The sequence below is a fragment of the Boleophthalmus pectinirostris genome, unplaced genomic scaffold, assembly GCF_026225935.1.
Source record: "Boleophthalmus pectinirostris isolate CB_2022bp ecotype Guang Dong unplaced genomic scaffold, ASM2622593v1 HiC_scaffold_2, whole genome shotgun sequence".
Taxonomy (NCBI): domain Eukaryota; kingdom Metazoa; phylum Chordata; class Actinopteri; order Gobiiformes; family Gobiidae; genus Boleophthalmus; species Boleophthalmus pectinirostris.
Window position 1 is genome coordinate 11,434,849 of NW_026571152.1, and position 23,936 is coordinate 11,458,784.

General features: G+C 40.1%; 2 protein-coding genes across 2 annotated transcripts in view; both read right to left on the reverse strand.

Moving 5' to 3' along the window:
• Window positions 1-300: 300 nt before the first annotated feature.
• On the reverse strand, window positions 301-9,595 carry LOC110168314 (BTB/POZ domain-containing protein kctd15-like). Its single transcript, XM_020933747.2, has 5 exons — window positions 9,465-9,595; window positions 6,801-6,976; window positions 5,643-5,787; window positions 2,176-2,478; window positions 301-1,164 (listed from the first exon to the last, which is right to left on the reverse strand). The coding sequence occupies exons 1-5, from the start codon at window positions 9,489-9,491 to the stop codon at window positions 1,003-1,005; spliced, it is 813 nt and encodes a 270-aa protein (XP_020789406.1). The 5' UTR covers window positions 9,492-9,595; the 3' UTR covers window positions 301-1,002.
• Window positions 9,596-14,753: 5,158 nt separating this feature from the next.
• Window positions 14,754-23,936, reverse strand: part of LOC110168307 (carbohydrate sulfotransferase 8-like) — a 68,785-nt gene continuing 59,602 nt past the window's right edge. The window contains exons 5-6 of the mRNA XM_020933742.1: window positions 17,612-17,658; window positions 14,754-15,746 (exon numbers count right to left, since the gene is read on the reverse strand). Coding sequence (XP_020789401.1) covers window positions 14,754-15,746; window positions 17,612-17,658 — 1,040 coding nt within the window. The remainder of the gene's footprint in view (window positions 15,747-17,611; window positions 17,659-23,936) is intronic.

Below are 23,936 nucleotides of genomic sequence, written 5' to 3' on the forward strand. Positions count from 1 at the left end.
GTGACACAGTGCACACGTTAGCAAACACAGCCCAAAGGTTTTAGTCTGAAATCTCAAGAAACAAATACAAAATAGATGGGCCTCTGATCAATACGAGCGCTAATGGTGACTACGCTCGCTCAGAGAGACTAACTGAAAAACTGTTGGCTAATAAAGCTCAGATTAAATCTAACAAAGCCTCAGACAGAGCACTGCCCTAAGTTAGCATCATACCACCAGGGAATGTTGATGGCATCAGCTGCAAAGTATCAGTAAAGCTGTTTGCGAATGCGCCGAACTGTCTGTAATAACACAACAAAGATTGATTTTTCTTTTATGAATTCATCTGTACATGAAAAACATTACATTAAATATACAATTTAAAAATGTCCATTGTAGAAAAGACTTAAATTACACATCCTCAGATCAGTTTATAAAAAGAGTTTTGATCCAGACCAGAGAAGATTTCCTCCAACATACTGTACCAGCAACCATAGATCAGCCAAAACATTATGACCACAGCCCAGAATACAGTGAGCATAGACAGTAGACAGCAGTGTTTTTACACTGTTTTGCCTTGAGGGGTTGCCAGGTGTGTCTTGGATAAAATGTCCAATTTGAGCCAACTATTTCACAGCGAAGTTGATGAAGAATAAAATTATGATGCAATAATTGGCCGTTAGGAGTGCCCTGAGCAAACTTCTGAAATAAAAATTTAGCATCAAATTGGCCTAAGTACATCTGTCTGCATTTCTATCTTTAAAACACTGTAAACACGTTCATAATTTACAAGAGCTACATGATTAAGTTTTGGGTATGGGTTCAAGTAAATAGTTAAAATGTTCTGGCTGATCTGTGTGTATTATTTCTACATTTATTTTAAACTGCTTTCGTCCTTGGTCTCTCCTCAGTCTCTTGTGTCTCCTGTATTGCGTGTCCATAACGACCTCTCCACATTCCCCTCTCAGTCTAGCGCCTCCTGCTGGCTGTGGGTGGTCTGTCTTGCGCCCCACTGCTGTTGCGTCAGTCCAGAGGCTCTTGTTTGATGCGGAGGGGCGTGGCTGTGATCGGCGTGCACAGTTTAAGATCGCGACATAAAACATATTCGCTGAACTGAGAGGAGTCGACTCCGCCCCCACAGGACGCACGCAGAGAGAAGCCTTTCTGGAACAAGCGCTCCAAAACCTGGAGAAAAAACACCAAACAACAGGAACAGGTGAGGGTTACAGCTGCAAGCGGAGATAAAGGCCCCAGACAGCAAAGGTATGATAGGTCAGAATTTGATGTTGGAATTTGAGGTTTAATTGTCAGATTGCAGATTGGTCGACCTGGTTTCCTGTTAATATCTCTGTATTGACTGTAATTAACATATTTTTCACAATACTTTCAGAATGTGATGACTTTATTCAGTCATAATGTCGGGAATCTTGTTTACTGAAATAACTTAAAGCAAAACTGTAACTTTCTGGAGGTGGCAGAAAGTTAAAACCATACCATGGAGATAGAAGTTTTATACCATACTGTAGAATATTATTAGCCAGGCTGGCGCCACCTAGTGCCTACACTCAATTTCATTTCTCTCCAACAACTAGGACAGGAATTGGAATACACTAGATGGTTTGCAAGAACCCAGGAAATGCGAATCCCAGCACCAGGCAATCAGTGAAGAGCCAGACATTCTGTGCTGGCAATGATTCTCAAGATTGAGAATTTAAAGCCGGAAAAGAGAATGTTTGGTGAATTTTATCAAGGGGAAAGACATTATTGCCCTTCTTCCTACAGGATTTGAGAAAAGCTTAATATCTCAGTTAGTGGCACATTACAAATGGCATGATCAAATAGCAGCGATTGGTTAAATTTTAAAAAGTACCCGCCTACTGTTGAGTGAACGAATTCTAATGCTGAGAAGTCAGACAGTTTCCACGAAGTGAAACCGATTGATGAATCAGGCTAGAATATTATAGCCAAAGGAACATTTCCATGGAAAAGCGTGGATAAACAGGAGGAGGCCCTCTTTCAGTCAGATGAGAGTCAGGTTTGTGGAGATGCAAGCCCACTGGCAGTGTAATTTGATATTGATTACAGTGTTAGGCTGTATTGCAATATCGATATTTTTATGACATATTGTGTGGCCCTTGTGCAAATAGACTGTAAAAGAAGAATAAACTACAATAATAGAATACAGTCCACACTGACCTGTACAGAGTTGAGTCTGCAGTACCCGTTGAGGGGGAATCGTATGACGTGTGTGGGGTCCTGGTTCCAGCCAGCGTTCACAGAGTTACACATCACATCTCCGGTCTCTGGAAATACCTCTTCGATCAGAACTTTCTCTCCGCTCAGAGCGATTCTCTCTCCGAGGTCAGGGGTCACGCGGACCACTATGCACTCTGACCCCGCGCTACTCTGAGCCTCACGCTCCGCTCGCCATCGCTCCAGCTCTCGCACCATCGGGGTCAGCTGGTAGTACCGCGCCTCCTCATACAGAGCTGGGAACTCCTACAGAGAGAAGGAGATTTAAAGTGGGACTAAACACATAAACTCTGCCCACAATGCCATTTCAAACAGATCTGGACAGAGGAGACAAGGAGAAGTTTAAATTAGGGCTGCATGATTTTGGGGGGAGAGAAAATGAAATAGCAAATTTTGTGACAAATATTGTGATTATTTTTGCGATACATGATCAAAAAGTAGAATTCTGTTCAGAGTGCACATTGTAAACAACTGCAGGAGCGTTCATGTCTGAGAGAAGACTGAAATCTGAAGAACACACAGTTCATAGTCAGAATTGGTTGGTTGGTTGTTATAATAATAATGCATGAGTTATGTGGCACTTTTCCAGACGCTCAAAGTTGCTTTACAGTTTGTTGCATCATTCATTTACTCCACACTTGTGAGGGTATTGTAGCCACAGCTGCCCTGGGGCAGCCTGACAGAAGTGAGGCTTCCAATCTGTACCATCACACTCCACATTCATACTAGGCAATGTAAGTGAAGTGTCTTGCTTAATGACACAACAGCACTTTTGACACTAGCACTTCACTGTGGCACCTGGTATTCTCAGTGGTCTCCCCTCCAAGTACTAACCAGGCTTGGCTTTGCTTAGTTTCATAAGACTAGACTACACTGTAAAATCTAACACTTTGGTTAACTTGTGTTCAGATAGTTTACTTTACTCACAGCTACAAATTTGTGGATCTTAATGTGTTACTTTAGTACAGTAACAGTTACTTTCAGGGTGAAAAAAGCACATTACTTGTCAATTAGACTAAGGTCAACTTGAATGAGACGAGTAACTTCAACAGTGACGTGTTATTGCCAAGAGTCCAACTCTATTTTCCAGTCTGTTCCGGTCCTACTTTTGCTTCCTCCCTGTTTTTCCTACAGCTGCCACTGGTCTCTATATCCTCCCTCTCTTCATCCAGTCTCTATATCCTCCCTCTGTTCATTCAGTCTCTGTATCCTCCATCTGTTCATTCATTCTGTGTTCAATTACACCTGTTCACCTGTTTTATTTCTTCCAGGATTTTTTGAGCCCTAAGTTTGGGGGCCTTGGTTGAGTTGGTCATAGAATAGTTATATTATTTTATTGTTACACATGTTATGATGTGGGTTTTTTTTGTTCGTTTTTTTTTCAAAAACCAATAAATATTCAAGTCCTTGTGTCTGATGCAGATCTAAATGGCATTATTGTAGAATAGAACTCTAACTTGTGTATAGAAGTAACATTTACTCGCTCAGATGAAGACAATGGGTTTCCATGGTTTTACCAAGTAAGATGAACTTACTCTTAAAGTAAAGGTTACTACATATTTCAGATTTGAGGTTGGCACAGCTTCACAACATGAGTTCTATGAATGAAAACTAAAGTTCACTTCACTTGCTGTGCCTGGTTAGATGAAAGAGGAATTTACTGAACACTACACTGAGGAATTACTTGTAACTCAGCTTTAGATTCACAGTCCACTTTAGTCTGATTTTCAAGGCAATCGGTTTCCTAGTTTTTTTCAAGTAAGATCTACTTATTAGATTTTTACAGTGTCAACTTTAACAAGGCTTTGACAATGTGCTTTTTCCCTCATTAAACAATGCTTATTCTATTTTACATAGTCTTATAACAAACAAATTTGAATGTCCATAACCTGGTTGCTTTCAGTCAGAAAAATGTGAACCTGAACATCTGGCAAGCGTAACACCCAGCTCTAGAAAAGACACACATTTGGACTGAAGTATTGTTTGATATGTAACATTAGTGCTGCAGACACATGTTTCTGTTTCTGTGGCTTCTCAGTCTCTTCACTGCAGAGACACAGGCTCCTCAGGCCATCCACATCCTCACATCCTCACACACAGGGCTGTCAAAGCAAACTCCTCCTCTGTCTCCTCCTCTCTCTCTCTCTCTCTCTCTCTCTCAAATGATCTCTCTCGTTCTTATTTCCTTTATCCTTCTCTCCACTCACCCTTCCTTTCTCCATCTGTTCTCTCTCCATTTTGTTTTGTATCTCTCCACTTTATTTCTCCTCTCGTACTTCACTCTTATTCCTCCTCTATGTCGTCCTCACTCTGTCCATATGCCAACTCTTTCTTGCCTTCTCTCTCTCTCATCACGACCTTTCTTTGTTTCTCAGCACTTTTTCTCCTTTCTCTCAACCTTTATTTTCCTTTGCCCCCCTTCTCTCTCTCCATCTCTCACCCCACACCCTCTCTTCTTTTCTCTCCTCTCTCTCTTCTTCTCTCTGCTTTCCTCTAGGCCTCCCTCTCTCCCCCCCCCCCAACTCTCCCCTTATCTTTCCTTTCTTTTAGCTCTGGGCTTCTCTCTCTCCTTCTCTCTCTCCCCCTCCCCTCCTCCTCCCTCTCTCCTCTCATCTAACCATACATGCGCTTTATAAAAATCCCTTCTTCCCTCTGGGCGTTTTAGTCATCTTCACACACAGAAAATCTAACTACAAGAGGAGAGAGATCCAATATGGCCGCGGCTTCAGCACATAATCATTTGACAAAACCCACACGGCGCGCTCTGGCTTTGAGCTACTCTTTCTCGACCTCTTCTCCGCTCCAGGGCCTCAGCGTCGCACTGATTAAAAAGACGTGTAAAAAGAAGAAAGCTAAGATAGGAGCTGTTTTTTTTTTAAAGCTAAAACAGATCGTGAAATTGCTTCTGGACATAGAAAGATAATTGGTTTGACATAAGGTTGCGTTTCGTTTAATTTTCTTTCAATATTTTGCTGTTGACAGATGCAAGAGAAAAATGGAAAGACGAGACGAGGAAAGGCGTTTGAATCAGGGCTGCACAATAAAAAAAAATTAAACTGCAATTTTTCTGACAAATTTTTGAGTGAGATTTGCATTTACATCTGAGAGATCTGAACTTTAAACAAATTCAAGAATCCCATTCATTTAAAAACTTGTTTGTAGAGGTCTAAACTACAGTGTTAGCAGCTTTTACACAGAATAAGAGACACAGGGAGACACAGGGAGGGCATCTGATACACAGGGACATTTCATTTGTTTGTAGAGGTCTAAACTACTTTTCTATTAAAAGGTGGGATATATGGGATATATAGTGAAGTATTGTGCAGGCCTAGTTGAAATGGGACACTACTATGAGGACCTTGTGTTAACCACTCTGGCACAGTCTCACCGGGAGGGCATCAGGGCCTTACCTTGAAATCTTCTGGCAGCAGTAGTTTGCAGGTCCGGAGGAAGCTGAGGACGTATTTAAAGATGTCCCCGTCGCGGTCGATAAAATAGTGCTGCTTTAAACTGTCCAGGACGATGGGCTCAGTGCCGTTAAACAGACGGCCGATTCTGAAAACACAACAGATGTAAACACACAAGTAAAGCTCCATTCTAGAGATGGGCCACATATAATCCAGTTCCAATAAGTTCAATAGCAATACTGATAGCCTATATCTATTAACTTACACTACCAAGTCAAAAGTTTGGACACACGTTCTTTTTTAATATTTTTTTTCTGTAAGTTCACTACTTTCTACATTTTAGATCCATATAGAAGACATCAAGTATACTGTATTATGTGAGATATTTGGAATTATGTAGCAAAGAAAAAAAGTGAAATACCACAACTAAATATTTTTATACTTTAAATTGAAATGCTCATAGTAGCCACGCTATGCTTTGTCAAAAGCACAGCAAACCCTTGACCTTTCTTCAATGAGCTGCTTAGTGAAGTCTCCTGAAATAGTTTTCACCTCAGGGAGAAGAAATGCCAAGAGTGCAAATCAGTAAGGGTTGCAAATCAAAGTTATTTTGAGGTTTTTTTTTTTTTTTCTTTCTTGCATATTCTGGATAATTTTGCTAGATTTGGGTAAAGGTTCATTATGCCTTCAGTTTTAAACTATTAATTAATGATTCTTGCCCCCTAATGTCAGACAAAACCATATAAGCAGCTACAAGACACGTCACTGCACCATCTGCCACAGGACGGAGCTAAAACATGTGAAGCAGGTAAACAAACTCTTCTGCCTGACTAAAAGAATAGTTATTTCTAAATTTGACTAGATATTGACCTGGAAAACTGCCAGATGTGATAATGCAGGGAAATCAGTTCTGGCTTGTTTAGACAACTAATCCTGACAAAATGCCTAAGCACTACATGTGTGCAATAAGGTCAAGGTACACTTTTTTGTTCTTGTTGGTAAATGCGTCCTCTGCATTTGACCCATCCTTCAGTGTCTCTGGATTAAACCTGGCAGGAGTAGTGGGACCCATCTCCACATCTTGAGCTTGTCTTGGTCAGGACCTGTTTGCATTTGTGATTCTAACCTGTACTGGGTTTCAGTTCTTATTCTGGTTCTTACCTGGACTCGGGGTACTTGGTCAGCGTAGCCAGGCTGCTGGTGTACATGTGCCCACCCACGTCGATGTGCACTGGAGCGTTGGCTTTGGTCAGCTGGGCAGGGGAGGGGATGCCCAGGGGGGAGAGGGGGGAAGCAGGGGAACGACTGACGGAGAGACGAGACAAGCTCCGACCATCCTGTGAAAACAACAGAAGAGTATGAGAGAGGCAGAGAGAGAGGGGGATGCATAGTACAGTTCCAGTACGGATATGATATTGTATACGCAGCTCTTCAGGTCTTGTCTGCAATTAATTATAAAATGTTCTATTGTCTGATAAACAGAAAGTGAACGTTAGCATACTAGTTGTTGTTAGCATTACTGTCACAGCAAAACTCCGCTCTGGTCTCTGAAAGTTGTGAAAAGTGCTTATAAACTCAATGGACCACTGTAAACCGTTTAAATGAATAATAATAAATGAACTATTTCTGTTTTTCATGTTTTTATGAGAATAAAAATACATTCTATGGTGGGATTTGCTGTTTAATTGTCAGATCACGTATTTATTGACCTGGTTTATGATTAATATCCCTGTAATTACTAGGCCTATTCACATCAAACAAAAACTAGGACCAAGTTCAACGTCTTCTAAATAAACAAAAGTGAAATGATCACAATAGCTTCATAAAGTGGTGCCATTATTCAGTTGAAAGAACTTTAAGCCATAAGATAAATATGACATATTTGCGAAGCCAATCTCCAACAAATAAGGTTCAACATTTGTGCACCATACCTTTGGAGATTTCTTTCAAAACAGTAAATCTCCCGTAGCATGATACAGACCCTGCCCTTCATCTGAGATTATGACAATAAATTCTACAACATGAACCCAACCTATTGAATTATATATTTAATTACAGTATTATTCTTATTTCAGTCAGATTTTCCCCCTTAGGCTCCTATCATCCCTCATTTTCTCTTTTCTGAAACTGTCCATTGTAAAAAGAAGCTTTGAAGCATGAAAGGTGAACAGGAGGCACCAGGAGCAGGGAGGGGGAGCTCTGAGCGTCTCTGCCCCAGGACGTGCACTCGCCTGGGGGTAAACTGACACACAGCCCCCCCCTAACCTCCAGCTCTCTCTGACGTTCGCTGGTTGGGTTTATGTGATTGGAATAACTATTGTGCAGAAGAAAATAATGGTAGCTTCTTCTACCATGTTGGGTCCTGGATTTGTCCAGATTAAAACTATGTATTTCTGTGGCGGTTTAGTTTTAGTTTAAACCATCTTTGGATTTGATACTATTAACTTAGTCCTGGTTTTGACTGCATTTGACTATGGATTAGCCCAGATTTAGTCCACCTTAAGACGACAGTTTAGTTTCTGTGGAGGTTTAAGTCTAGTCTAGACCTGGTTGGAGTATAGTAGTTTTATGCAGTTTTCTATTTGGTACTACTAATTTGACCTGGTTTTGACAGTGTTTGGTCCTAGTCTAGTCCTGGATTAATCTTAGTTTAGTCCTGCTCCAGTCCAGGTCGTGTCTTGAGTTGAATATCATTTTAATCACAGTTTTGAAGTTGTCTATATGCAAGTGTGAACACAAATTAATTTACTTGGGTTTTAACTTTAGTCCAGGTGCTGGTGTTGTCATTCTGTTTAGATAGCTTTTAACGTTCAGTAAGGTAAAGAATGAATTATGTTACTTAAAAATTAACATTTTCTGAATTAAGCCTAGACTGTACTAATAGGAAATGGCGTTAAACTGAATCAAGATGTATGTATATATAGATTTTTTGTAGGAATGTGGCATTGTGGCAAAATAAAGGTTCTTTTATAGCACTTAAGTGGGTCTATGGTGTAGCCAATTATCTATTTGACTTGATCTTAGTAACCACAATAACACGGTGCTGCTGAGGTCACGTTAGCGTCACTGCACACGGTTAAATGCCCCGTGGGACGGCCCCGAAGAACTATGTCGGAGCGGGCCATATTCCTTTTGAAAACACCAACAATTTACGTTAACTGGTATTTATAGGCAAATTCTTAGCATTATTACACAATATCCAAGACGTCTTCATAAATACGAGTCTATTTATCAATTCGGCAGTGTTGTATTATCCAACATTTGAGGCATTATTCAAATAAATATACATGAATAGACAAGTTCCTGCATGACGCTACCGCCCACTAAATGGACAAAGTAGCGCACAAGCTAACAGCAAAAGTTAATTTATCTATAGAATGCTAACTACTTCGAATGTGTCATTCTAGCCGAATTAAAGATGAACCTTTTCAAATTACTGCTACATGTTGAATTAACAAAAATAATAATCTTATTTGCGTGTATTATTATTGTTTCGAAAATGTACAATTTTCAACCAAGTTCGGAAAAGTCAAAGCAAAGAATTTTTTATCAAGATGATCGGAAATAAACGTGGATGAAATCGAGATTGACCCAATGACAAATCCAAGACAAAATCCGGGACTACAAAACGGTTAAATCTGGGTTCAAACCACTGCATAAACCAGCGTTAATCCACAAAATATCCAATAGACTCAATAATGGGCATAATTACGCACCAATTCGGGTTAGGGTAAATGTTTTTAAAGACTGTGTTACGATCAAAATCAAAAACCTACACCCAAATAGAACTGTGAGCTTTTTACGTCGGAGTGGAGAGTTCCTTACCTGTGAGGACACCGACACTGTGGACATGTTCTTGACCGGAGAAAGCGCACACTTCTTGCATAAAAACCTCCACGATCCACCGCTGTCCTGTGGCTCTGGTCTGGCTCGGAGCTGCCGCGGTGCGCTCTGTCTGCTCCTTGGGTCCGTGTGCGTGTGTGCGGGGCAGAAGGAGGACTAAAGAGGCGGGGAGAGCGGAGGAGAAGCGCCCCGGGGGTTCACTCAGCCTCCGGGCCCACGCTGAATTAACTGTGACGGGGGAGAGCGCTCTGACAGCCCGCATGCATGGAGCCAGGGCCGGGCACATACCTCCGGGGCCCACATCCCCCCACACACCCCCACCCACTGTTCAGCTGTATTCAAAAATGGACCCAAATATAAGAGATAGAGGCGATGGTATTCTGCATCTTGGCTTAGAGGGAACTATGGGTAATGAAGGCTATCCAAAGATTTAACCTGAAGGACTCAAGAGAAGCCTATGTTACTTCAAAATAGCATTACTCAAGTAGAAGTACAAAGTTTAGAGTAAAAGAGTAAAAGTACTTGGGAAACTACCTAGTAACTTGTAGAGGAATTTGAAGTGAATGTAACTGTAAGAACAAAACATTAAATACTGTAATGCACAAATTCTGGTATTTTTTAAGGACAGACACAAAAAGTAGATAAACTAAATCATATCCGAAGGAATGGAAAGAAAGAAGAAACAAATGTTCAAGTCGTTTCTTTTTGTTACCATAAGGCTTTTTTCACAATGGGAAGAATGTCCAAAACTACACCAGGTTTCATTCTCTGTTGTATATTCTAAATATCCGGAATATACTCCGGTCTTGACAAGGTCTAAACCAGGTCTAAACCAAGTCTAAACCAGGTCTAAACCAGGTCTAAACCAGGTCTAAACCAAGTCTAAACCCAGTCTAAACCAGGTCTTTCTCTGTTGTATATTCTGTGCTCTGGCCTTGGGCGTTCGGTGCCATTTCAATTACTGCTGCTCTGTGAGATGGAGAAGTGTCCCTCAGGCTCTTCCACTGTCTGCTCCCTCCCTCTGCTCTCACTATTCTCTCTGTCTCTCCTATCCTCTGTATCCTCCTCCTCTTTTTCCTTCCTCTGCTCTATGCTTTCTTTCTTTCTCCTCTCCTCCTCAATCTCTCATACCCCTCCTTCTCTCACCCCCTTATCATCTCCGCTTTCCTGTCTTTTCAGCCCTCTTCTCATTCTCTTTCCTCCTCCCTTTCTTTCCTCTCTTCTTTTCTATTACTCCTGATGCCCTCCCTCTCCCTTTTCACTCTGCCTTGCTTTTTCTTCTCACCCCATATCGGTCTCTTTCTCCCCCTTTCGCTCTTTCTCCCTCCTTCTTTGAATATGCTGCCATCTTGTGGTCGTAAATTGTCAACATGATTATAATAAACCAGAGAAACATGTAGAACACCCTCAGTCTGATACCACTGCAAAATATAAATAATTTTGTTTTGTGGTTGTTGTATTAATACTTAAAGAGTCATAAAGTTGTTTGTAAATTGTGCCTTTTGGATAGCACTCTCTCTAGTGTGATGTCATTAATGTTTTAGAACTCTACTTACTATAATTTTCAACACATTTTTCAACTTTTCTTTATAAATATGCACTTTAAATTTCATGTGGGAACTACAGTCTCTTTTGTTCTGTGTATAGATGTAATATGGACCCAGCCTGTTGTGAGGACATCGAAACAGCCTGTTCATTTGCATTTGAAAAGTTTGTTATTTAAACCACAAACAGCTTTTTTCATTCATGATTCCTCTTGAATAGTCCAAATGGAGCAGAGGAGGGGAGGAGGGGGGTGTCACCTGTGTATGGGACAAACAGAACAATGTTTAAACTTATAACTGAGAACTCAAACAAGACTGAACAAGGACTAAACTCAGCACTATAACAGAACTAAACCAGGATTGAAGTGGTATCATATGAGAACTAAACTAGGACTAGACTAGAACTAAACCAGATTTACTGCAGCAGCAGTAGTAGTAGTAGTAGTAGTAGTAGTAGTAGTAGCAGCAGCAGCAGTAGTAGTAGCAGCAGCAGTAGAAGTAGTAGTAGCAACAGCAGTAGTAGTAGTAGTAGTAGTAGCAGTAGCAGCAGCAGCAGCAGTAGTAGTAGTAGTAGTAGTAGTAGTAGTAGTAGTAGCAGCAGCAGCAGCAGTAGTAGTAGTAGCAGCAGCAGCAGTAGAAGTAGTAGTAGTCGTAGTAGCAGTAGTAGTAGTAGTAGTAGTAGTAGTAGTAGTAGTAGTAGTAGTAGTAGTAGCAATAGTAGTAGTAGTAGTAGCAGCAGCAGTAGAAGTAGTAGTAGCAACAGCAGTAGCAGTAGTAGTAGTAGTAGTAGTAGTAGTAATAGCAGCAGCAGTAGAAGTAGTAGTAGCAACAGCAGTAGTAGTAGTAGCAACAGCAGTAGTAGTAGTAGTAGTAGTAGCAACAGTAGTAGTAGTAGTAGTAGTAGTAGCAACAGTAGTAGTAGTAGTAGTAGTAGTAGCAACAGTAGTAGTAGTAGCAGCAGCAGCAGCAGCAGCAGCAGCAACAGCAGCAGAAGAATTGCACTGATATTTAGTGACCTCTAGTGGTTTGCATTTTACCGCATATTATGCAAAATTGGCAAAATCCTGAAAGGCAACTGGAGGCAAAAATAATCCATAAAACATTAACTGGCTGAGATCAGACCTAAAAAACACAAATGAAACGTTTCACTTTAAAACCATAGAAAGAGAACAAACAAAACAAAAATTCTTACGTCTTGCTTCCTTACATTTTCTCACAATTTTTAAATAAGAAATCAATAGATGCAATAAAACCATACACACAAAAAAGTAATGGACTAAAATACTGTGAGAAGTGAGTGTCCTGCTCTGAGTGAGTGACAGGTGAATTTAACCAATCAGAGTGAAGTGTGAACAGAGACCCACCCACAGGTAAATGTTTTTCAGATTTTACTCATGTTTTTACACAAAGCCCAAACCAGTGGGTGGCAGTGTTAAAGCTCTAAGTTAAACTCAAAGTGTTAAAAGGGCAAAAACTCAACATTAGATTCACAATATTCTAGAAAGTGATGTTGATGTCATAATTCCAGATAGCGGGCTGAGATACTAACCATAAACTAACAATCGCCATAACCATAAGATGAATAAGTCTGTGGAGCCAATCTCAAACAAATAAAGATGAGGTTCAGCATTTGTGGTTTGTAAATTTGGAGATTTTTTTCCAATAACAGTGATCCCTGCACAACATCTGAAATTAAGACATCAACAAATTCTATGGCCTATTTGAAAATATGAGCAGTTTAAAATGTTCAGATGTCTGGAGAACCCACCAATCATAAATGTACTTTATTAAAGAGGAGATGAAGATGTTTTAGACGTCATGCGTGTTTGAGTAATCTAGTGATCTCTCCCGCACCATTCGAACCCTCATTATAGTTAGTAGTACAATTCTGTAAAAGACTCCGCCCACAAGCCTACATCACCCATGCTCCCACATGATAATTTACATAAATATAAAAAGCAACATACAAAACTGTACACAACAACTTCACAAACCTGTTACGATGTGCAGTAGTTTCATTGCTGAAAATAGATGCAAGCTGATTGTGTGATGAATATAACATTTCCAAAACAATAAAAAGTAACATGGTGATCTAAATATGTTATATTAGCAGATAATACCCCACAAAAGAAAAATACTCACTCTTTAATAAAGTAAAAAAAAAAAAAAAAGTCAAAACATTATACCAAAGAAGTTAGGTTCGATTCCCAGTTTATTGGAGAGTATATGAAACTTGTATTCATGTATACAGATATGATCCAAACATATTTACAAAATCTGATCAAATTAGAGTATATAAAAGTCACATTTTACATTGATTAGACAGTCAGTGCATATATAGACTTCATTGAAATTGCTGGGACTAAATGCAGCATTAAAGGTCCTGTACCCAATTTCACCCATCTATCTGAACAAAATGTGTCTTTCCCCATGCATATTGTATAAGCAGCTCTTGAGGTCAATATAAGTCCTCTGTTTACTGTCTAAATCAGGAAGTGCGGTTAGCATGCTAGTTGTTGTTAGTTTTATTGAGACAGCAAAGCCCCGCTCTGCTCTCTGGGAGTTGTGAAAATTTTTTAGGATTAGGCTGCTCTGAATGCATAAGGTACGTGAGGAATAACTTTGGTGCAGTAACATTTCCGGTGGAGGGTTACTGCTTTGCCTACAATGCTCCAGACTATGGCATTAAACTTTCATTTTTATGTTCAGTTCATCTCCATGAAGACAAACAGGTCATGCCACAGGACTATAAACCGGGACGAGGGGGCTTTTTTACTCTCACACACTTGGGATACTGTCCTGAGCAAGTCAGACTGCAGATGACGCTGTCATCCTGCCTCCACCGGTAGGAAGACAGCGCCAAAACCTGTTAAAATCAGATGATCGGACACGTCACAGCAACATCACATGACTCTGAGGAAGAGCGCTAGTGAGCAGTCCAAACTGTCAGCTATGAAAACAAACTCTTGGTCTGAAAAAGAACTTAATAACATAAATTATCGGAAGACCAAATGAACCTCATTGGACTAGGTCGTGCCACGAGACCAAGTTACAGGTCAGATCTATGGAGAGGCAAACCCATTCACAGCAAGTTTTTGAACTGAATAAATAGATGGTTAGATAGAATGGTTTAAAGACATATTGTGGAACATTCTGGGCAAAACAATAACATGTTCATTTGACAGAAAAGTAAAATACCTTTAAGATCTGATTCAGTCCTGGCTTAAGGCTATAAACAGGGAGGTACCTGATTTTTACATTCTCAAAAATCTGAAAAACACAACTAGTTCATGATAAACTCACTTTACTTATGCATTCTGAGCATCCTATCCAGTTTATAAGAGCTTTTTGCAACACCTATCATGCTAATGTACACTTTCTTTAACACACAATACAACACTTTATAATTATACACAGACAACAACGGGGCAGACTTATTTTGACCTCAAGAGCTGCTTATACAATATATCAGTACTGAGATAAGACACATTTTGCTCAAATACATGAACAAAAATCAGGTACAGACTCTTTAAGTCCAGGTTTTATTCATCAGAACAAAATGCTTATATATTCTCCTTCATCAGACCTGAAATCATTGCTACAAACTTCATTTTTATGGCAAATTGAATTAAAAAGCACAGATGTGTTATTGAAAAAACTACAAAACAGTTCCTTCCTAGTGCCGTAAGTGTCCAATCAAAGAGCACCTACAGTTTAAGGACTATTTTTAGTACAGGTCCTTGAAAGGCTTTAGATAGTCAAACATCAGGTAGTCCATGTAGTAGAAATCATACACTTTTTGTCTTTCCCTTGCGTTGAGTTGTGCAAAATATTGCTGAGTTATTTTCGCTGAAGTCCTTTCGTCAAGAGGATTCCTGTCTTTCAAATCCGGAAATGTGAGATTTTTGGGTGCGTTGATGTTCCGTAACAAAAAATTTGCTTCTTTTTGTAGATTTTCGAATTTTCCGATGAAGTTGTAGCGCATAAGACATGGACTGCACAGTTGACTGACAGGTTCCCAGTGGATATCCATACCAACTGGTCTCTTTATGTCCAGTAAGTACTGCACAAACTCTTGGAACGTTACCCCTGCTCCCGTTTTTAACGCTGCCCGAGAAGCATTAACGCGATATTTGGAAATTATCGCGCGTCCAAAAACAGGATGGTAGTATGAATTTGGATTTTCAAATTTATCACGAAAAGCAGAGACCAATCTTTCGAAAGGCTCCCGTACGAATAATATTTTCGTGTATGTTTCTAGCCGTTTTTCAATGCCAGCCCGGTCATAGGTTTCCAGTTTTCGTAGCTTGTTTGAGTAGTGCACTTTATCGTGTGGAATGTCCAATGCTGTGCGAGCTTGTCCATTAAGAACCATCAAAACGCGCTTCCAGTTTGAGCATCCGGACTTGGGAACTTCGCAGTACAGCAACTGATGGCGATCTTCAACATAAATGCGCGATATTTGCCTTTGGCTCATCTTGCGTACAGAGACGTCAGGCTGGTACCGCGAGCAGACGTCGAACAGACTATTTCGGCGTGATTCCTGAACAGCAGCGAGAGCATAGTAGTCCGGAGTGTAAGGGGCGCTGTAGGGGGCGCTGTAGGGGGAGTAGTCAGTGCGTTTGAGCAGGAGTTTGCGATGGCGTTTGGTGACCGAAGGTTTGGGGTTGAGCTGAAGTGGAGAAGAAGAGACGGCAGTGGAGTGAAAGGGTGCATCACTCTGAAAAACACAGAAAAATATTGTCAACAAACGTATCATTACTTAAAGTGTGAATAACAGGTTTTCATAGTTTTGTAGGTGGGATAGTACCTGTGGTCAATATTTATCATAGTTTTACTACAGCTAAGTGGCACTTGGTGAGAGAAAAGTTGAGAAGCCAAGTACAAAATACAGGAAGTAGCTCCGTGTTCTAAAAGAGAATCCCTCTAACTATATAATCAACCCGGACAACTCCAAAATATAGAGGCAATTTAGGCCCAAAGACAGCTTCATTTAACTAAATAAAGATGCTGTTATTTATTTATATATGTCTAATCATAATTATAGGCTCTATTCATGTTTACGTCATAAACCAGGAAGACCTTTAGAAACATGTCATGACAACTTCTGGCTGGCTCTATTTACGGTAATAAGTCTGACAAAATCTAGGAAAAAAGAGAAAATGGCCCAGTTTTCTTCATCTCCACGTCACTGTAAAGTTCTGTTATGTTTGGCTAATCAACAATTCCAATCATACCTCAGTTTTCAGCATTTCCCCACTGACACACAACTCTGAGTGCACTGGGTACATGCGATTAGAAGAGATGAGGGCATTAAATTCAAGATGATTCCAAACAGCACATACATATGCAGTCTTCATTTTACCACTGATCACATTTACTTTTATCACAGTCGGCCAGCAAGCCCACTGTTGGAAGTTGTCATTGCATCTTTCTAAACCTTTCCTCGTTTGTGACGTAAGCGTGACTAGAGCCTGTTGTCTAATTTCATGGATCTATGATAAAAACTGGATAAGCCATTCCCCCTCGAGAGACCCTCGCTTGAGACCCACTAGTGGCCGCTCCAGGTACTGCAACTCCCAGGAGCTTGGGAATTCAAACTGCCCGTGTTCGGCTGACAGGGCATCAACGACTTTCACAAAAGTTGGATTTTGTAGGGATTTTTTTCTATTTTCACAACATATACTTTTTAAACTTTTTAAATTCTCAAAGCGCCGAAAAGTTAACTTTGTAAAAGTCAGCCTAGCGCCGCTCTAGCAGCTCCCGCTCTGATTGGTTCAAACGCTCCATGCCGTGCACAGATGTCACACGGGTGGGAGGAGCTAAGTGCGGAAGTAAATGTGGAAGTGAGAATAATTTTTTGGACCCACGCACCAATGAACACAGATCACTGAAAACAATATGGCGCCATTTTGGATTTATCTTCCAAATTTGATTATAATTCTATGTGTAATTTAGACAAAGTTTTGACCCTTGTACATTATGAGGTACAACAGGTAACAGGTATCTAGGTAACAGTTATGGAATCACCTCTACGTATGTTATATCTGCTCCCTGTGTCCAATCAGGAAGTAACATGATAAACTAAAATGATCAAAATAAAAATAACTATCTAGAATTTTTTGTAAAACCCTAAAAACCTTCCTCTAGAAAACTACTAACTAAATAAGTTAAGGAAAGTGCAAAACTAAACTAAAGTAATTTCTCCTGTCTAATAATATACTTCTACAAGACTACTTCCACTACTACTATTACAATATAGTCAAATTACAATATTATTCTGTTATAATAAGCTTTAACTGTCCATGGTTTTCAGATTGATATACTGATGAGAAATTTGAATGGGAAATGTCTGAATGGGAAAAAGTCCAAGAAATGTTGCATATAACATTATACTAAAACCCATGAATAAGTGATTTAAATGTACACTATGTGACCAGATTCTTGTAAAACTCTCCACCAACATGTTTCTGAAGTATGTTGTGCTGCTGAACATGGCCAGAAGGTGGTGCTGTTTGTCTGTATTTGCATGTGCTCTGGAATGACCTTGGACTGGAGCTGAACATGAGAGAAGTTTTGGCTCACCTTCTCCATCGGCCACCGGGGGTCGACGGACAACTGGGAGCTTGCACCTGAGAGTGAGAGAGATGGATGGAGGGAAGGAAGGAAGGATGGAGAGGGAAAAAATGTAAGGGAGAGATCAGGAGTAAGAGAGCAGAGGGGGCAGAAAGAGAAGAGGAAGGGAATTGGAGAGGATTGGAGAGAGAGAGAAAGAGAAAGAAAGAGAGAGTGAGAGCAAGAGAGAGAGGAAGCGAGAGAGAGGGGAAAGAGAAAAGAATGGGAGTGAGAGAGAGCAGAGGGGAAGAGGGTAAAGAGAGAGCGAGATGAGTGAAGAAGGATAGTGGGGGAGAGAGAAAGAGGGAAAGTATACGGATAGGAAAGAGAAAAAGACAAAGGAGAGAAGAGAAGAGGACATTTTAAAATCAGTTTCAAAGTAATTACTATACATTTCCTTTCAACAAGTTTACTTCTGAAGTACTGTGTCAACAAAATCCCTGCATTACTGTGGCAGAGTGGTTAGCCTGCCTCCACCTCTCCTCTCACAGGGGGAGGTTGGAGCGGAACTTACCCACAGATGGTGACTCCGTGTGGGGCTGGTTTTGGAGGTGAACCCCCTCTGTCATCATTACCCACAATGCACCTCTCCTGAGCGGACATTAACAGGTAAACAACACTACAGTCTAAAAATAACTGCTACAGAATCAGTTATAGAGCGCAGGAGACGACAAGAGCAGGGTTCTAGATAACTGTACGGGTAAAATCTCCAAACCTATGATCCACATGTTGAACCTCATCATTATTTGTTTGGGATTGGCTCCACAAACTTGTCACATGCTGGAAGACATTTTAAATGTCATCTATTTCAGTAATTTAGTAATCTCTCCCAGGTCCTATTCGACCTCCTTTATGGTTATCTGTAAGATTCTGCAGAATGCTCAGCCCACAAGCCTATGTCACCCGTGCTCCCATACAGTCTCCAAAAAATATACATATATATTAAAAAAAACATACAAAACAATAACTTTTGATCAATTTCATTCATGCAAGATTGATTCTAACAATCCTTGTACTAGAAAAGTTACACAGTGCACCTTTAACGAGAGTGTATTATACAAAATCTTTTTTTTTTTTTTTTTTAGCTTTCCACAATTTTATAACATTGTTCTGTCATCAAAAATATGATTGATGATGTTTTAGATGTCATAAATCCAAAAAAACAATACAAAACTGTACACAACAACTTGATAAATCTGATGCATTGTGCGGTAGTTTTGTTAGTGGGAGGCCCGCTTATTATGTTGTGAGAGCGCTCTGAACGGGGAGTGACTTTCAACGTTCAAATTTATTATTGTCCCAGAGGGAAATTGTTGTGCAGCAGTGTCAGACATACTTGTTTAGTACTTTGTTGGGAGACCACTGGGAAAATCTGATGCCACAGGGGGGTGCCAGTCACAAAAAAAAACAGTTGTTGTGTCCTTAGGCAAGGCACTTCACCCATCCAGTATGAAATTGGTGTGTGTATGTGTTAGTGGTGGTCGGAGGCGCAGATGGTGCAGAATGGCAGCCTTCCTTCCATCAGTCTGACCCAGGGTATCTGTGGCTGCAATAGTACCACCACCGGGTATGGAGTGAATGAATAATGCTCTGTAAAACGTCTTTGTGACAAATGTTTGTGAAAAGCGCTATATCAATAAACACTGACTTACTGACTGACTGACTGACTTACTTACATATTTCCTTACTTACATACAGTAGACATACAATATAATTCAATGTTCCACTCAACCACATCTTAAGTTTAGCTCAACAATACAGACAAACATTCCCTTAAAAATAGGTAAAAAAGAACAGAAGATGTAACCACATTTCAGCAGGACTGATCCAAGCTATGAGCATTCATCCTAGTTAAGGCCGCCCAAAAGGAAGGAGGTTAAACTCCTCAAAGAGCGGGTGGTCAGGAGTTTAACCTTCTTCCATTTGGGCGGCCTCTGAGAATGCAACGCAGGAAGAAATCACATCTTTAGGGTTGAATAACTGCACCACTTTATTTCACCACAGACATATTGTACTGTATATACTGTATTGTATGTATAGTAAAAAAAAAACTATTATACTGACAGAGGAAACTGTGGATTTTGTGCTAGTTTTTGTTTCATAGATATACCCAGTAATAAGAGATATTAAACATAAACTAGGTCAACAATCTGACAATTAAGCCTCAAATTCCAACACAAAAGTCTGACCTGTTCTCCAGCTCAAATGACTTATTATTCTTAACCCCACACGACTGGAGCAGAGCTGTCAGGAAATAAGCGCAACCTCTTTTAAGTCCTGTCTCATTTATGCTCATGGACAGTGTGGATTGCATTTGCTTTGTTTGAAATAAGCCCCAGTTTATCTGAAAATGAGTCCTTATCTAGTTTATAGGAGACGTTTAAAAAAAAAAATTGAGTTTTTCGTCACAATGCAGTTTTAATGAATCAGGAAATTAAAGGAAAAAATGTTTTGGCTTAAAAATGGGAAAATTATAGGGGGTAGGAATGGATATGTACGAAGCGGTCAGATTACAAAGTTGTTTACTATGGGGTTGGAAGTAGTAGTAGTAATTCAATATGAAAGAAAAAAGTTACTGCAACACACTAAATGGTAAAACACTGCGGGTGAGTGCTGCTACTACTGCGGCTGCTACTACTGCAGCTACTACTACTACCACTACTACTACTACTACTACTACTACTACTTCTACTACTACTTCTACTACTGCGGCTGCTGCTACTACTACTGCGGCAGCTACTACGGCTGCTACTACTACTACTACGGCTGCTACTACTACTACTACTACTGTGGCTGCTATTACTACTACTGTGGCCACTATTACTAATACTACTAATGCGGCTGCTACTACTACTACTGCGGCAACTACTACTACTACTACTACTACTACTACGGCTACAACTACTACTACTACTATGGCTACTACTACTACTACTATTACAAATCTGCCTTTCTCCTTTCTTTCTCTTGTTATCTGCAGCCTTTGAACCTGAATTTAAGGTGTTTAAACCTACTGTATCATAAACCTCCTTTCCTCTCCTCCTTCTCATCCTCCCCTACCTCTATCTCTCTCATCCTCCTCTCCTTCTCCTCCGTCTCTTCCTCTTGTACCTCGGTGAAATGCCTTGATCTGAAGCACTGGATTACTCGGGATATTCTGGCTGGATTATTTGAGCCTGACTCACCTGCGCTCACCTGTAATTTCACCATAAATATGCAAATACTACTGCATTGCTAGTACTGATACTCGTAATACTAATACGACACTGACGACGGCCATTTCTTTTAAGTCTGTATTTTTGTATTTTGCTAAAAAGATTACATTTGTGCATATTTTAGCAATTTACAACACTTGGAGTCTCTCCTTTCTTTGCTACCTGCGTGAAGTTGGCTCCTCATCAAATGCAAACCTACACAAAAACTACGGAAATGTGCTGTTTGTGCTTCGTTTGTGCTGTTTTGTGCTGCAAAAACCTTTGTTCGTGCTGTTTTAGTTTTGGAGATATTAACGATTCTTTTATAGGTCAAATTGGGGTCAGGAAGTTTAAAAATGTTCTAGAATGGCTCAAAATAGTATCAGCCGTTTGTGCTTAGTTCGTGCTGTTTTGTGCTGCAAAAAGTTTAGTTTGTGATATTATGATGATTATGATATTAGTTATTATGATTCTTCTTCAGCCGCCCCCTGTGAACTATATGTGAACTATTACATAAATTATTTCTGTTTTATTTGTGCTGTTGTGTGTTTGGCTGTTGTGTGCCATTTATATTTCACTTTTTGCATTAATATTTGTAAAGTTATTATTTACTTATTTCGCTGATTACATTACGTCATTTCTGGCCAGAAATGACAAGGCGCTGGAAATGACATAACGTAATCAGCGAAATAACAATAAACAAAATAAACAAAACACCCCAAACAAAGCACAGTCGTTTCTGTGTAGGTTTGCGTTTAATGTGGGGCCAACTTCACGTCATTCCCTCTGCTCCCTGCATTACATTCCTTCCCCTTCAGAGCGCTATCACATGGTGGAAAGCTCAAAAAAATAAAATAAAATAGATTTCACATAATACACTCGTTAAAGGTGCACTGTGTAACTTACACTGTGTAGTGGGCTTGTTAGGATCAATCTTGTGTGAATGAAATTGCTCAAGTTACAATGAAAAACACGTGTTGTAGGTTTACCTCTCCACAGATCTGACCTGTAACTTGGTCTGGAGATACCTGCTGGTCTCCAGGACAGATACGTTTAACGTCATACTAGACATTAGGATCTGGCAACCCTCTTTCTGCTTTCAGATTGGATATTATCATTACAGCACACCATGACTCAGCACATTATCAGGTTCATCAGGTTCATCAGGTTTGTTGTCTACACTTTTGTATCATGTTTTGTAAATTTATGGAGAATTGTCATGCAAGAGCATGGGTGGCATAGGCTTGTGGGTGGAGCATTGGACAGAATCTTACAGCTATCCATGAGAGAGGTTCAAACAGGGCTCAGGAGAGATCTAAAAGCTCAGGGACGGCAACATTAAAAGCTCGCAAATCCAAAGAGCAGTGGATGAAAGTTCGAAGCGAGGACTGGTGGAGCCAGATCGTCCGGATTGGGTCAGATGGCAACCCAACGAGCATGCGCTGAATGACCGGAATTATTTTTAAGAAGAATAAATGTTTACATGATTGAGGAATAAATTAATTTGGCTTTACATCGCTTACATCGGAATCATGTTTAATTCTGAATCATCATTTTCATTAGGAATTAAGTGTTTGCATGGTCTTTTTAAAGCTAAATAATTTTTTATTCAGAATTAAATTATTTTTATTCAGAATGAAAGCGCTCATGTAAACATGATAATTGATGAGAAAATGATGTAACATGGGCCCTTTAAGCCTCTGCCCCAGTGTCAGACATGAGTAACGCACCAGGAGACCAGGAGCTCGGCTCTCTGTCTAAACCTCTTTAACACCTCACTTTTCACAATTTTAGAGCAAAATGTTCAAAATGTTTAAAAAGTTAAAAATAGCCCGAGTCCCACATTTGTCAGAGCAGAGCAGAGACACTGAGCTCACATAAAGTCGGCTGGATGTGATCTGAATGTGTAAACAGGAGATCTCTGCTGCACAAAACACTTCAGACTCATGTTTGTGTAGCATTAACACTCTAACATGATGATACTAACTGTAAGCACTGCTCTGTCTGAGGTCTGTTACAGTTTAGTCTGAGCTTTAATAACACTTTAATATGCTGATGCTAACTGTAAGCACTGCTCTATCTGCAGCAGGTTACAGTCTGATCTTTAATAACACTATAACATGGTGATGGTAAAGGGAGAATTATAATTTTGTGTTGACTCATCGCACACTACCACCATCGCCTTGTCGCTATCGTTTTTGATTTATGGATCTGTGTTGAAGTCTGTGTGCCACAAAGTAATTCACCGCCACAACTCTAGGAGGCGAGGATTTAAAACTGGCATAGAGAGGAGCAACTGTAAGCACTGCTCTATCTGAGGCTTGTTAGAGTTTAATCTGAGCTTTATGATCTGATTAGAGAGTGCTGGTTTAGCTGCGACTACAACACAGATGAGCTCATTTGTGCTATTAAACAAATCTTTCACACAAAAATTACAAGCCCTAGCATTAGCCAAAACTTTTTCAATTTCTCATTCACCTTTTTTGCTGAAAATCAAAAACCTAAACAGGACCATTAAATCCATTTTGTCTTTTTTCTTAAGTTTTCAGACGCTCTTAAAACTTTTTTGTCTGTTTGCTAAAGTGTGCATTGTGTCACCATAGTAACTACAAAATCATTCCACTATAGACATGAATGTAGAACACCCCCATCCTGATGTCACTGCAAAGTATTATGGGCCTATAGAATGTTCATCTGTCCTTCATGCTGGACAAAAGGACAAAAGAAGAGAACAGAATGTGATGGGACAGAGCGTCTATGTGATCAACACGAGGCTCCAGCTGTCACATTTTCTACATTCTTCTCCTCCTCCTACATCTGTACATCCCAAAGAGAGAGGGAGGAGAGAGAAGGGGAAAGAGGGAGATTGGGAGAGAAAGAGAAAGAGAGAAATTGAGAAAGAAAAAGGGAGGGGGTTGGAGGAGAGAGAGAGAAAGAGGGAGGGACAGAGTGAGTGCATGAAAGGAAAAACAAAAAAGTGACTGGAGAGAGACAGAGAAAGAAAAAGGGAATGAGAGGGAGAGAGATTAGGAAGGGAGTGAGAAGTAGGGAGTGAGGGAGAGAAGGAGTTAGGGAGAAAGTAAAAGAGAGTGGGCAAGGAA

What these genes read in the sequence shown, in the direction of transcription:
- LOC110168314 (XM_020933747.2), bottom strand. Translation starts at nt 9,491, where the DNA reads ATGTCCACAGTGTCGGTGTCCTCACAG. An exon ending in TGCTGCCAGAAGATTTCAAG is followed by an intron (nt 2,479 to 5,642) that starts GTAAGGCCCTGA and finishes TTCTCTCTGTAG; the next exon opens with GAGTTCCCAGCTCTGTATGA. An exon ending in GCAGACTCAACTCTGTACAG is followed by an intron (nt 1,165 to 2,175) that starts GTCAGTGTGGAC and finishes TTTTTTCTCCAG; the next exon opens with GTTTTGGAGCGCTTGTTCCA.